The sequence below is a fragment of the Oncorhynchus tshawytscha genome, linkage group LG05 (assembly GCF_018296145.1).
Source record: "Oncorhynchus tshawytscha isolate Ot180627B linkage group LG05, Otsh_v2.0, whole genome shotgun sequence".
NCBI lineage: Eukaryota > Metazoa > Chordata > Actinopteri > Salmoniformes > Salmonidae > Oncorhynchus > Oncorhynchus tshawytscha.
The window spans coordinates 26,218,175-26,232,376 of NC_056433.1; the positions used below are offsets into that span (position 1 = coordinate 26,218,175).

Genomic DNA, 14,202 nt, shown 5'->3' on the forward strand with positions numbered 1-14,202 from the left:
AATAAGCCATGAGAAAGCCACATGTTATCTAATTATTCAGTTACTGTACTAAAAAACACACACGCACACACACACACGCACACACGTACTAAAAAAAAAACGCGCGCACACACACACACACACACACACACAGTGGGTTTAGATGACTCACACTGTCAAGTGTGTCTACTTGTGTGAAGTCACCGACTCCCCCTCATCTACGGAAAAAAAAATTGCAGCAGCCCCACCTCTAAACTACTTCCCGTGGCTATGTAATCTTCTCATCAATTGACTGTCTGTACAGCTTCTACAGAGGAGAAACAAAACTGAAGGGTAAGAAAAACGTTTTACAGCTCGCTGTATTTTTTCCCCATACCCTTTCTTTGGGAGTCTCTCTCCCTTCTTGTTTGTATTTTAATTTTCCCTCTATCTTTTTACTCCCCATTCCTTCTCTCACCTCGTCTCTCTTAGAGCCCTGGAAGTGTTGGGCGACATGTTCAGGCTAGAGGTCGACCGATTAATCGGAATGGCCGATTAATTGGGGCCGATTTAAAGTTTTCATAACAATCGGAAATTGGTATTTTTGGGCACCAATTTTGGTATTTTTGGGCACCAAGTCAGTTAAGAACACATTCTTATTTTCAATGACGGCCTAGGAACGGTGGGTTAACTGCCTCGTTCAGGGGCAGAACGACAGATTTTCACCTTCCAATCTTGCAACCTTACAGTTATCTAGTCCAACGCACTAACGACCTGCCTCTTTCTCGTTGCACTTCACAAGGAGACCGCCTGTTACGCGAATGCAGTAAGCCAAGGTAAGTTGTTAGCTAGCATTAAACTTATAAAAAACTATCAAAATCACTAGTTAACTAACTACACATGGTTGATGACATTACTAGATATTATCTAGCGTGTCCTGTGTTGCATATAATCTGACTGAGCATACAAGTATCTAAGTATCTGACTGAGCGGTGGTAGGCAGAAGCAGGCGAGTAAACATTCATTCAAACAGCACTTTTGTGTGTTTTGCCAGCAGCTCTTCGTTGTGCGTCAAGCATTGCGCTGTTTATGACTTCAAGCCTATCATCTTCCGAGATGAGGCTGGTGTAACCGAACGGAAATGGCTAGCTAGTTAGCGTGCCCTAATAGCGTTTCAGACGTCACTTGCTCTGAGCCTTCTAGTAGTTGTTCCCCTTGCTCTGCATGGGTAACGCTGCTTCGATGGTAGCTGTTGTCGTTGTGTTGTTGCTTCGAGCCCAAGGAGGAGCGAGGAGAGGGACGGAAGCTATACTGTTACACTGGCAATACTAAAGTGCCTATAAGAACATCCAATAGTCAAAGGTTAATGAAATACAAATGGTATAGAGGAAAATAGTCCTATAATTCCTATAATAACTACAACCTAAAACTTCTTACCTGGGAATATTGAAGACTCATGTTAAAAGGAACCACCAGCTTTCATATGTCCTCATGTTCTGAGCAAGGAACTGTAACGTTAGCTTTCTTTCATAGCACATATTGCACTTTTATTTTCTTCTCCAACACTTTGTTTTTGCATTATTTAAACGAAATTGAACATGTTTAATTATTTACTTGAGGCTAAATTGATTTTATTGATGTATTATATTAAGTTAAAATAAGTGTTCATTCAGTATTTTTGTAATTGTCATTATTACAAATAAATAAATAAATAAAATAGTCCGATTAATCGGTATCAGCCTTTTTGGTCCTCCAATAATCGGTATCGGCGGTGAAAAATCCTAATCGGTCGACCTCTAGTTCAGGCAGCATGTTGGTGACCAGTGCTTCATCTCAAACACCCTAACCTTCTGGTCATGCACCTCAATCTTTCACAGGAACAGCTTATTTGACTGCCTCTCCACCCACCTAGGTGTATGTGTGTGAGAAAGAGAGAGGTGAGGAAGCGGAACATGTGGAGAAAGCTCCTACAGACTATTGTTGTTGGGGGAATCAGAAAGAAGATTCTTATTATTATTTATGAGTTACAGGCTGAGGCTCATTGAGGTCTGACTCAATCTGGTTCTGAGGTGTGATTGTGAGGATGGTCAGGAGGAGGTGACTCACATGTCTGGGAAAGTAGTAGAAGCTTCTCCTCATGATAATGACTATCACTGTCATCAGATACTTGGAAGGGACTACAGATATCCTGAGGACAGAGAGAAGACGGGGGAGAGCGAGAGGGAACATATTGAGTATCCACGGCTTTACACTTTACCTACCTACCATTTCAGTACATGTTTTTAGCACCACTTGAGGGGTTATTGTTCCTCACCTGTAGCTGGTAAATCGTATGAAGTCATATAGTTTGTAGATGTCCCTACAGCTGTAGATGTTGATGACACCTGTTGTCACAACGACCAGCAGCATGAGCCCCAGCTTGACCAGCTGGCTGACCCCGCACCAGTATATGGTGGTCACCACGAGTGACAGCACCGCCATGTAGCTGTGGTGTTTGGGGTTCTCGGAGCAACTACCTATTCTATCCACTCTTTCCCGTTCTCCTCCTCACTTACGTCTCTTCGTTCTCTCTCCAGCAGCTCCAGGTTCAGTAGTCTGTTCAGCCCCTGTTCACACTCCCTGGCTTCCGTCTTTTTGTTTATCTGACGCTGAGGGCTTGTCACAGGTCAAAGGTCATAAATAGGCTCACAGTGAAATTCACACACTTTCGTCGAATCTATAGGAAATCTTAAAGTGAAAAATGGAAAAATCAGGGTCACAGTGTTTCTTGGTAGATTTAAACAAATCTACTTTGAAACAGAAGTATACACCTCACACATGGTTATGGGATTCAAATTTTTGAAATGTATTACATTTTGAGTTATGTACATCACAGAAGACTGAAATATAACAAAACCATTTGACATAGAAACACCGGATTTTCGGCAGGTTTTTTGAAATAATGTTTATTTTAAATTATGAAAAATATTAATAACATTCCACCCATGAGGTCAATAGCTCATTTGATTGCAGGAAAGGGCTACATGTTAGGTGTACCTGTGTGTCTTCCTGTTTGCACTCTATTGGCGTGGCCCGGACTGAGCCAATGCTCCCATTGGTCTATGTGGTGTTAATCAACTGGGGAGAGTTTCCATTCTGAAAAACGAGGGGGGAGATAGAGGGAGAGGAATATAAAACATTTCATTTGCAGAACCATGCTAGACAGAAAGAGGTCATCTCTCACCACCCCGTTGAGTCCGTTGACCTGGGTCAATGCTCCCATTGGTCTATGTGGTGTTAATCAACTGGGGAGAGTCCCTTGGGGACCAGCAACAGGTATGTGTCTATGCCTTTCTCCAGCAGGTACTTACACCTCTCCCCTCAGTTTCCCAGCTCTAGGTCAAACTCTCCATAGTCCTCTGGGAGATGTGGACACGCAGGGAGAACACGTGCACGCACACACTCTCGTCCTTCCCCTAACTTACAAGACGGCCTCCACCATGGCCAGGCCCATTATGATGGAGCAAGCTGTGTGGTCGTCACAGTAACCAGGCAGGCCACAGATACAGTAGTAACAGTCTCCCAGGATCTTGATACACAACTGGTGGTGTTGCTGCATGGAGGGGGAGGGTGGAGAGAGGAGAGAATCAACGACAGACATGATATGAATGTATGTCATGAGCTGTGTGTGTTTGTGAGAGAAATAAACAGTGTATTTTAAAAACAGCACAAGGAAGTTGGATGAGTGTGAAAGTCTCATAACATGACATTGTCGTGAGAGATGAGGAGAGGAAGAGAACAACACAAGGAGACTTCACTTGCTTTGGCAATGATAACATATGTTTCCCATGCCAATAAAGCCCCTTGAACTGACTTGAAACAAGGCCATGGAGAGACAAAGCAAGACATACACGCTGAGGAAAGCTGGTTAAAACCCACTAAATCACCAAACAGGATACTGCAAGAGAGACAGAGACAGAGAGAGAGAAGGGGGGGGCAGAGAAAATAAAATTGCTTAATAGATGTGTTCTGATAAACTGACTGCACCCGTCTCTCAGAAGCCCCCACTGCCCCTTTGGTACTCTGGGAATGTTCTCTCTCTATAGGGCCCATACTGTTTGCTCCACAAATAGTAGCAGTCAGGGACAAGCGTAGGAGAGGATAGAGGATGGAGGGCACGATTATTGTCTCATCAGCTGCAGTGACTTCAGACTGTAATTCGAGCAGCACTGAGTGTTCCAGCACATTGCTAACAGCTATAGGTGACAGCACACCTGTAAAGTGGTAAAAGGTCAGTGGGGCATCAGGCCACACACACACACCTGCTGGGTACATAGCTGCGGGAAGTAGTTTGGGGGTGGGGCTGCTGCGATTTCTTTCTGTAGGTGAGGGGGAGACGGTGACTGCACACAGGTACAACACCCAGTTAACCAGGAGCTGGGGGAGAGGGGCAGATAGGGGGAGGCATGAACATATCAACATGCTGCTGAAAAGGAAGTCATGACTGACAGGTTTTGAGGGGTGCTGTGGGAGCATTGTGATGCTCAAAACCAATATATGCTTGACCCGAAAATGTGGTCAGAGGCGTTGTATGGATGTGACGCAATTGCGAAGCCTCTGGAGGCATGCAGAGGCCAAATTGAGCTCAGTACCGCATCACCATGTGCCGCCCAAATGATGTAACAATGCGGAGGGCTCCCTATAGCTCTGCATTGACATGATTGGTTGATGGTAGGTGGGGATGGTAGGTCCTGTATAAACACAAACTCACTTCCTTGACAACAAGCTCTGCTTCAACAACAATCTTCAAAAAAATAGCCTCAGCGCTGTGTCCCACAGATCCCTGCAAAGCTGGCTTGCCTAACCTGATACACAAAGGCAACTGATTAGCTGAGTTTAGAGTGTTGTGTGATGTTTCAGGTCTTCTCACCTGTATCATGCTCTCTTACCGGCCAGTGTTTCACTTACACAAGCACCCACCTCCCATTCTGCCCATACCTCCCAATCTCAACCCACGTCCATCTCTCCTTTACCTGTCTGAGCAGCATGGTTCCCTGCAGGCTGTCCTGGTGCCTCCGTGCGATGATGACCCCCAGCACCAGTGTGTGGTTCCCACAGGACAGGGCTGTGAGCAGCAGGAGATGGACCAGGGTCAGTGAAAGGAACCAGGGTCTGGTAGTTCAGCCCCAGATAGCACAGCACGTGCACGGCTATCATCAGCAGGACTATGTATGGTACCTTAGCGCAAGCAGGGAGCTTGCACAGCGTGTAGAGTACAATATCCCCCGCAAGGCCAACTGCCAGTACCATGATCATTGCAAGTTTGTCCGTCGCACACATGACGAGGTCGGCAGTTGAGAAGTGAGGAAAACACCACCAGCACAAAAAGAGTTTCCTGTTGCTCAGTGGTGTAAAGTAGTTAAGTAAAAGTACTTTAAAGTACTAGTTACGTTAAAAAAAATTGGAATCTGTACTTTACATTTGACTACTTTTACTTCACTACATTCCTTAAGAAAATATTGTACTTTTTACTCCATACATTTTCCCTGACACCCAAATGTACTCGTTACATTTTGAATGCTTAGCAGGACAGGAAAATGGTCCAATTCACACTTATCAAGAGAACATCCCTGGTCATCCCTACTACCTCTGATCTGGCGGACTCACTAAACACACATGCTTCGTTTGTAAGTTGTCTGAATATTTGAGTCTGCCCCTGGCTAGTCGTAAATTGAAAAAAAAAATGATAAGAATTGTGCCGTCTGGTTTGCTTAATATAAGGAATTTTAAATTTAAATGTACTTTTGATACTTAAGTATATTTCAGCAATTACATTTACTTTTGATACTTAAGTATATTTTAAATCAAATACTTTTACTCAAGTAGAATTTTACTGTATTACTTTTACTTGAGTCATTTTCTATTTGGGTATCTTTACTTTTACTCAAGTATGACAGTTGGGTACTTTTTCCACCACTGCTGTTGCTGCCGTCAGAAGACCTGGCAGAGCCGTTCGAGGGACTCAGCCCAAAGGTGAGACGCATGACGCTTGGCAGGCACACGCAGCAGCCAGGTGTATGACCTGCCCCATGCCCGACGTGACTGCTGCTGAAAATTCTCCTGAATCATCTGTGTCTTGGGGAAGGGATGGAGCAGGGAATGGAGAGAAGAAGGGAGAGGGTGGTAGTTCTCATACATCCATAATTAAACCCAAAACCCAGTCCTGCAGCCTCCTAATGACCATCCTCATAATCAAAGACAAATGATACACACCTTGATTTATACTTCAAGTTTATTGGGATTTGTTAGGTCATTAACCTGCCATTGTCAGCAAATAATGTCAATGTATTCTGTAAAGTCTCAGTAACGTACAAATACGTGCACACACACAGAGAGAATTAGCAGAGATAACAGTCTGCTGCTGGAAGCCCCTGTCTCAGGCTCCCAATCCACATGTTGTTTTTCCCAGGGCCACTACTGCTGCCACCAGTACTCCTACTGTCCCCAGTCTTCCCAGTGCAGCAGTTCCTAGCGCTGCTGTTCCCAGTGCCCCCGCTCCGAGGGGTGCAGCAGCTGCGGTTACTGTTTCCATGCCGATTCCTCCTATCAGGCGGGTCCCTGTGAGGACCTCACCCCTCAGTTTAATCTGAGTGTGGAACGGACTCCTTGGTGCACCCAGTATAAAGGCCCCCACTGCAACAAAGGTCACTGTTATTATTTCTGCTGGTCCCAGAATGACAGTTCCCAGTGCTAGACCCCAGAAGCCTAGCACCGCACCTACTGCTACAGAGCCTAGAACTACTAGTGTCGTCGCTCTGGTTCTAAATTCCGATCCAGCAGCAACACTCGCGGCCCCCAGTGACACCCCTGCAGCCGTGGCTCCCCCTAACAGACCCCCTATGCTGCCCCCCGACCCCAGCAAAGCGCATACTGGTAGAATGAGTCTCAGGGTACAAGAGGATGCCACTGCCGCCCCCACCGCCACCCTCGCTGCCCCCTCTGGTCCCAAACTCACCACAGCCACTGTTCCCAGAGCAGCTCCTAGCAGTCCTGCAGCCAGGGTCCCCACCCACAGCACTGACCCCAGCATCACAGTCACCTCTGACCCTGTCCCACCTGTATCCCCCGTACCCATAGGGAAACCTACTATTGCCACAACAACTGAGTATAGCAGTAACCTCTCTGACCATTTGCTGTTTCCTTCGGCTCTCTGCTGTATTCTTCTCTCTGATAGGGCCTTCAGTAGGACACAGAGGGACGAGATAGCAATGGCCATAGTAAATAGTCCTGTGATGACGCCCAAACGGCCCATCGCCACACTGAGGTAGAGAGTAGAGAAAAAAACAGAGAGGACCGCGGTCATCTCGTTCACGTAAGTGTAAGGGTACACTAGCAGGACCATGACGCACTGGACCAGGAAGTGGCCCCACACGGGGAGTGCGCCCACAAGTGTTCCAGTTACCACAGCTCCCACCGTGATGGTGACCCCTCCAGCAATCTCCGCCGCCTTTGCTCTAGCTCCACCTTCCCTCCCCATCAGTCGCATCACCATGGAGGCGAGGAGAAGTCCGGTTCCCATGGATACCAACGCCGTAGTGAACACCAGGCACGTGGCTACCGCTCCCACCCCCGCCACGCCAACCTCTCCTGCTGCTCGGGCAGCGGTGATCATAAGTGGTCCAGTAGTGGTCAAGTAGGGTTCGGCTGCAGCCAGAGCCGTGCCTCCGATGGCGAACCCAGCCGCTACGCTCCTCAGGACCACCTCCACCATTCCAACCACACCTAGGGAGAGACAGAATATGATTCTCTACTTTACCACTGTGAGTATGAACAGTTCTGGAAGAGCTACACCCACTTTGAATAGACATAGAGTCTAGACTGAGACCAATCATATTGTCCACCAGGTGTCAGTGAAGGACAAGAGTAGAACAACCAACACGAGAACGCACTGTCACTGAGCTGAAAAAGCTCAATCAAATAAAAAAAATTGGTCACATACACATGGTTAGCAGATGTTACAGCTATAATGTGAATAGATATTGTATCACTATGGAATGCAGTGACGTGTGGGAAACTTGTTAATAACCAGGCCAGACAACAAAACTGTCAGTAATACACTCTTCCTTCCTTGTCAAGACTAGTCACTCTGTCACGGTATACGGAAACTGAAACCACACTGCACCCGATCTCTTAACACACTGAAATTCAAAACTGAAAGAGTGACTGACTTACCCGAAAAGTCAACAAACTAAACTCAACAGACCATTTCTGTCCATAGTGTAACGTTATGACGACGCACAAAGTTTTGGCTGCAATATTCAATGGTGTTTCTACTCAGAGTTTATTGCTCTTAACTCAACTCTGTCATGCCTGCAAGCTCCCTAGGTTTTATTTAAAAAAGCAGGTTCTTACTAAACCTATTGGATAGAATATGTGCTAACAGGTACACGGAGACAGAAAACATGCAGAGTAAAATTACAAATCAAAGTTACTTTGAGTGTTAAACTACTACAGACGAGTACCTTACCCTGGTCTGTTCCTGCCATAACAGCAAGTGGATCCACTGACTTCCTGTCTTTAGCTCCACCTCTAGGATTCTCATGACATGTGACAAGCACTGCAGTTTTTCCAGTAACTAACCCATTCAAAAAAATAAAATAATAATATATATATATATATATATATCGTTTTTCTTTTTCTTAGTGACCTTATTACTGTCATTCTTGTTATTAATGTATGACAAGTTGACACATTTGTTTTATTACTACTCATTCTTAGACTCCCTTAACATCCTAGAACTTGCAATGCAAGTAGGTCGCGGTTATGCTTTTCAAAATTCATTTCTCAAGATTTTGTGTGGAGCAGTGAGTATGTCACGTGTCACATCTGTACTTCAAGGAAAGGAGGGAAGGATGCATTTATTTGAATATTATTCTAACAGGGTTTAGGTTCCTTCATAACCGTAATTGCTTCCTTTCCTTCTCACCCTGTCACCGCCCCTCTTTTGTCAGCTGACAACAACGCGCTGGGTCATGTGATAACCGCTTCCTCAAATGTGTGATCAGATGTGGTTTGTATTATTTTCAAAGCAGAGCATAGGCGACACCCTTGAGGCACTAACCGAACGCTGCTTTGCAAGCTGTAAAAAAATAACCCAGTGAGTATTGAATTCATTCTTGCATATTTTGATACAGGATTTGTGCTAATTGAAAGTCGATTCTTGTTAAATATATTTGCATCTAAAGTTGCATAGTATCTGTATCAGGCTAAAGTTACTAGACTCCCTTTGAAGAACCAGTCAATTGTTACAATGTATCACTCTTGCGGTGTTCTGCTAAGTGATGCGTAGCTACAGTAGCAATTCAAGTCGCTGTTCCCTATCCAAGGACTATATACTTACTGTACTTTACTTGAAATCTATATCAATACGTCAAACCAACTAACATGTTCTCATGTAGGCTAATGGTCAGATTATCAGGGTATTACTATAATGTATCTGTCCTTTCTGCCTAGCTCTGGGCCGTATTGTGTCATTAAGTTTTATTTTGTATCCTGGTATTTGCTTGTGTTTCAATGTATGCACTGTGCGTATGCACAAGCTAACCATTCTTTGAGTTCAGTTATGGTCAGGTGACTTGTACAGCTCAGGAATTATTAATGTGTAGTGTTTGTCTTATAATGGTAAATGGTTAAACAGGTTAGGGTTGTCATGCCTTTGTTTTCCCACCCCTCCTCCTCTCCTACCTCAGTTGGCAGTTGGCACACCCAGTCAGTCATGTGACTCAGGTGTATCAATACACACTGCACATTGACTCTATTCAGTTATGTAGAATGTCCACCAGGGTCATGTTCATTATGCCTGTACAGAAGCAGATACTTTCAAATTAAAGCCATTTACGTGCATTCCTTGTGTTTGGGCAAATCTGGATGCTACATCCCAGTTTTAGTGACTTTGTCCTGTAACAAATGTCTGTCTCTTTCAGGAATGCGATTTGCAGTAGCATTGTGTGTGCTGGCGCTCTTCGTGGCCACCCTGGCCCTGGACAATGGTCTGATGAGGACCCCTCCTATGGGCTGGTTGGCATGGGAACGCTTCCGCTGTGACATTGACTGTCAGAACGACCCCAAGAACTGCATCAGGTAAGACAAAAATATGATTCTGAACTCTTCCCATTCTTGGGAATGCCTTTCATCACAAGGAAAGGAGACAAGGTGAGGAAGAGATTTCTGATGCAACATTGACACTTTAAAAAAATAATATAGGCCATAGGAACTCCTGACATTTTCCTCTCTCCCTCTGCTTCGTCCTCCCACAGTGAGGTTCTGTTCCGGGACATGGCAGACAGGCTGGCTGAGGATGGTTGGAGGGAGCTGGGATATGTCTACGTCAACATAGACGATTGCTGGGCCTCCAAGGACAGAGACAGTAATGGACGCCTGCAGGCTGACCCTAAGCGGTAGGCTACTGAACAGAGAAACACACACGTTTTGTTGTTCTCACAAGCACTGTTAATGTTTACAACTTTATTTCACTTGTATCTCATGTATCTTATCTATGTATTGCCATAGTTGTCTACTGTCAGGTGGAATATATCTTTGTTGAGGTCGTTGACATGTATTGTACCAATATATTGAGGTCACTGACTTGTCAGTCATATGATACTCATATAGCCCATTCTCTTAGGTGGGGTATATTGGCTTTATTGTGCTTAAACTATTGTCTGTATGAATATGTGTAACATGTCTAACCTGTGTATCTATAACCTCCTCTCTCAGGTTCCCAAGTGGGATCCCCAACCTGGCGAGCTACATCCATGACCGGGGGCTGAAGCTGGGTATCTATGGGGACATGGGCACATTCACATGTGGAGGGTACCCTGGGACCCCCCTGGACAAGATCACTATAGACGCTCAGACTTTCGCTGACTGGAAAGTGGACATGCTGAAGTTTGACGGCTGCTACTCCAACGCTACGGAGCAGGAGCAGGGTGAGGAAGGGAGGAGAGTTGGAGGCATGAGTAGTGGGAGAGTTGTGGGTGGACATACTGAAGGTTGAAACGGGAGATAAGTGGTTTACTCAACCCTCAGTTGCTTGCTTGACACAGACACTGTTCTTTCTTATAGGCTACCCTGCCATGTCAAAGGCTCTGAATGCTACCGGACGCCCCATTGGCTACTCATGCAGTTGGCCAGCCTACCAGGGTGGACTCCCACCCAAGGTTAATCAAACTTAATTTAAATAATTCTATATTTTTGTAATAAGTCAATCCAGTTTATACAGATCATATTTAAACATTTTCTAAGTTGACCTCTTCTACATTTGTTTCTCAGGTGAACTACACCCAACTGGGAGAGATCTGTAACCTGTGGCGTAACTATGGTGACATAGAGGACTCGTGGAATAGTGTGCTGAGCATTGCTGATTGGTTCTTCAACAACCAAGACGTCCTGCAGCCTGCAGCTGGACCTGGCCGGTGGAATGACCCTGACATGGTCTGCCTTTGTCAAACTCTCCATTTCACTGTAGAGGAAATGTTGCTATTCAATGAATTAACCAATTTGTCATGCATATTCAGAGTGAGGAGATGACCGAGTATGTTTTAGCTTCTGGCTGAACTGACTGTGTGTATATTCTAGCTGGTGGTCGGGGACTTCGGGCTGAGCATGGATCAGTCTCGGTCTCAGATGGCTCTGTGGGCCATCATGGCTGCTCCTCTCTTCATGTCCAACGACCTGAGGACCATTAGTAGCGGGGCACGCACCATCCTGCAGAACAAGGTGGCCATCGGCATCAACCAGGACCCCATGGGCGTCCAGGGTAGACGCCTGATCAAGGTAAAACCCACATATATCTTAGTCTTATCATGGTCAAATATTCCTCCTGAGTTGTGTTGTTGAGCTGAATCTAAATGTCCTCAATCTTAATATTCTCTCCTCCTTCAATCTTTTTTTTTCTCTCTCTCTGTACCTTGCTTCCTGTCTGATTCTCAGGAGAAGAGCGGTAGTATTGAGGTGTTCTGGCGCCCTCTGTCTGATAAGGCCAGTGCTCTAGTGTTCTTCAGTCGTCGTACTGACATGCCTTACCGCTACCATGCCTCCCTTGGACAACTCAACTACACCACTGGCAGCTACAAGGTCAGTCTGGTCCCGGTTTCTCTAAGTCATATTACTGGCGTTGCCTCAATCATGCCATTTCATATCTCCTTTTTTCCTTCATGTCCCGTACTCTCTCACCTTCCTTTCTCCAGATCTATGATGTGTTTGCGGAGCGGGAAATGCCCACACTGAAGGACTCCACAAACTTTGTTGTGTCCATCAACCCCTCGGGTGTGGTCATGTGGTATATCTCAGCCCCTGCTGACCAGGAGAACACCCACATCGGGGGAAAGCTCAGGGGACCTGCCTTCCATCGCCACGCCAATGGTATCTCACCCATCGTACTGTAACCTTCCCCTTTGTCTTTGATGTCTCCTTAAGATGATACCTGTTTTCTCCCAGCTCAACTTTTTCACTAATCCAACATAATAAAAGCCATTTAGCAGACTTTTTAATCCAAAGCGATTTAGTCATGCGTGCATACATTTTACGTATGGGTAATCCCGGGAACATTCTCATCAATGAATACCTCAAGGAAGGGAGCAAAGTAGTTCTTTCCAGAATGGACAGAGCAAATGCTATTTTAATGTTGTTCCACAAAGATGACAGTTGTCTCCCTGAGATGACATCACTCTACTCAGGAATGTTCTGATTATGCAATTGACAGTAACCATGATGATGCTGGTCACTGCCACTGCACTGTAGTTTCTTATTTTCACAAGTTTTAATTTAAAAGGTACTCCTATTTTCATTGCACTAGTTTAATGTTCTGGATTTAAGGGCTCTGGTGGGAAATGTTTTCAAGGAATATCAGGAAATTATCAGATAGCTTATTTTAAATGATTGATGCTGTGAATGATTTTTGTATTTTCTTAAGTGTTCAAAAACCAATAAACACTTTTTTTTCCAAGTGTGTATTGTCTTTTCTTTGTTCCTTTAGTCTACTCACTGAAGCAGTCCTGAATTTCTTTAGATTATTTTACATTTCTTGTTTTACTTGTGGGCTGTAATTCAGCTGCCGAGTACAGAGAGTGATTGGAACGGAGAGAGCTGCCGAGTACAGAGTGATTGGAACGGAGAGAGCTGCCGAGTACAGAGTGATTGGAACGGAGAGAGCTGCCGAGTACAGAGTGATTGGAACGGAGAGAGCTGCCGAGTACAGAGTGATTGGAACGGAGAGAGCTGCCGAGTACAGAGTGATTGGAACGGAGAGAGCTGCCGAGTACAGAGTGATTGGAACGGAGAGAGCTGCCGAGTACAGAGTGATTGGAACGGAGAGAGCTGCCGAGTACAGAGTGATTGGAACGGAGAGAGCTGCCAAGTACGGCCTGCATGTAGTAATAATTCAGGTCTACACACAATTGGACTGTACAAAGACAGTGACTGGGCAGTTTGTTTGTAGAGGACACAGAAATACAAGGTCACATTAAAGTTGTGTACAGTACTACTACTAGTCATCCTTCCATCTATCTCTGACAGTGGATGATGACACAGACCAACTGCACATAGAACTAGAATGAGATGATTTTTCTATGCAACCGCCATTGTGATGTGACTGATGTTCGATTGAACTCTGCTGCAACAGAACTCCTAATTACTTAGGACTTGCAAGCTCAAAAGATGCTTTCAGGAAACCTGCCCCAGGTCACTTTGAAATGCATTTATTATTATGGCAGATTTTCTGAATTATTTGAAAAAGCATCCTGTTAAGAAACCTGTTAGAACCCTTTTCAGAAAAATGTCCATGTTGTCCAACAGCCGTTGGCCACCACCGTCCCCCAGAACCTGGTTGCCTGCAGCTCTTTGACTCCCAACACAGTGGCTCCCACCCAGGAAACACCCCAATGGTCCACCTAACTTCAACAGGCCTTCTACAACACCTTTCAACAGGCCTGTGGAAACACCACCCCTCAAAGTGGCTACATCCACCACCTTTCCTAGTAGGTACACCAGCCCATCCCTTCCAAGTTGCCTCCTGTGGCCCAGCTCCAGTCCTGTATGGGGACATTATATTGACTACGTGGGACTGGACTTAGGGACCACAGGTGAACACCAAGTGCTTCCCTCCACTGGCCTCATCCCTCGATGAAGTACAGTCGTGGCCAAAAGTTTTGAGAATGACACATATTCATTTTCACAAAGTCTGCTGCCTCAGTTTGTATGATGGCA

At 45.3% G+C, this 14,202-nt stretch overlaps 2 protein-coding genes and 1 pseudogene across 3 annotated transcripts; 1 reads left to right on the top strand and 2 right to left on the bottom strand.

Moving 5' to 3' along the window:
* Positions 1-1,754: 1,754 nt before the first annotated feature.
* LOC112251500 lies at positions 1,755-6,028 on the bottom strand (annotated as a pseudogene).
* A 183-nt stretch (positions 6,029-6,211) lies between these two features.
* Positions 6,212-8,537, bottom strand: LOC112251746. 2 transcript variants are annotated; one of them, XM_024422697.1, is made up of 2 exons: positions 8,465-8,537; positions 6,212-7,719 (listed from the first exon to the last, which is right to left on the bottom strand). In XM_024422697.1, exons 1-2 carry the CDS (start codon positions 8,481-8,483, stop codon positions 6,374-6,376), a joined length of 1,365 nt encoding a protein of 454 aa, XP_024278465.1. In that variant the 5' UTR covers positions 8,484-8,537; the 3' UTR covers positions 6,212-6,373. The 2 variants fall into 2 exon arrangements, with proteins under 2 accessions (XP_024278465.1, XP_024278466.1); XM_024422698.2 differs by lacking the exon at positions 8,465-8,537 and adding an exon at positions 8,170-8,444.
* A 417-nt stretch (positions 8,538-8,954) lies between these two features.
* Positions 8,955-12,943, top strand: LOC112250394 (alpha-N-acetylgalactosaminidase). Its single transcript, XM_024420496.2, has 9 exons — positions 8,955-9,094; positions 9,921-10,077; positions 10,254-10,394; positions 10,714-10,925; positions 11,062-11,156; positions 11,269-11,430; positions 11,575-11,772; positions 11,929-12,072; positions 12,186-12,943. Exons 2-9 carry the CDS (start codon positions 9,923-9,925, stop codon positions 12,381-12,383), a joined length of 1,305 nt encoding a protein of 434 aa, XP_024276264.1. The 5' UTR covers positions 8,955-9,094; positions 9,921-9,922; the 3' UTR covers positions 12,384-12,943.
* Positions 12,944-14,202: the final 1,259 nt, after the last annotated feature.

What these genes read in the sequence shown, in the direction of transcription:
- LOC112250394 (XM_024420496.2), top strand. Translation starts at nt 9,923, where the DNA reads ATGCGATTTGCAGTAGCATTGTGTGTGCTGGCGCTCTTCGTGGCCACC. An exon ending in CGCTACGGAGCAGGAGCAGG is followed by an intron (nt 10,926 to 11,061) that starts GTGAGGAAGGGA and finishes TCTTTCTTATAG; the next exon opens with GCTACCCTGCCATGTCAAAG. An exon ending in AGGGTAGACGCCTGATCAAG is followed by an intron (nt 11,773 to 11,928) that starts GTAAAACCCACA and finishes TCTGATTCTCAG; the next exon opens with GAGAAGAGCGGTAGTATTGA.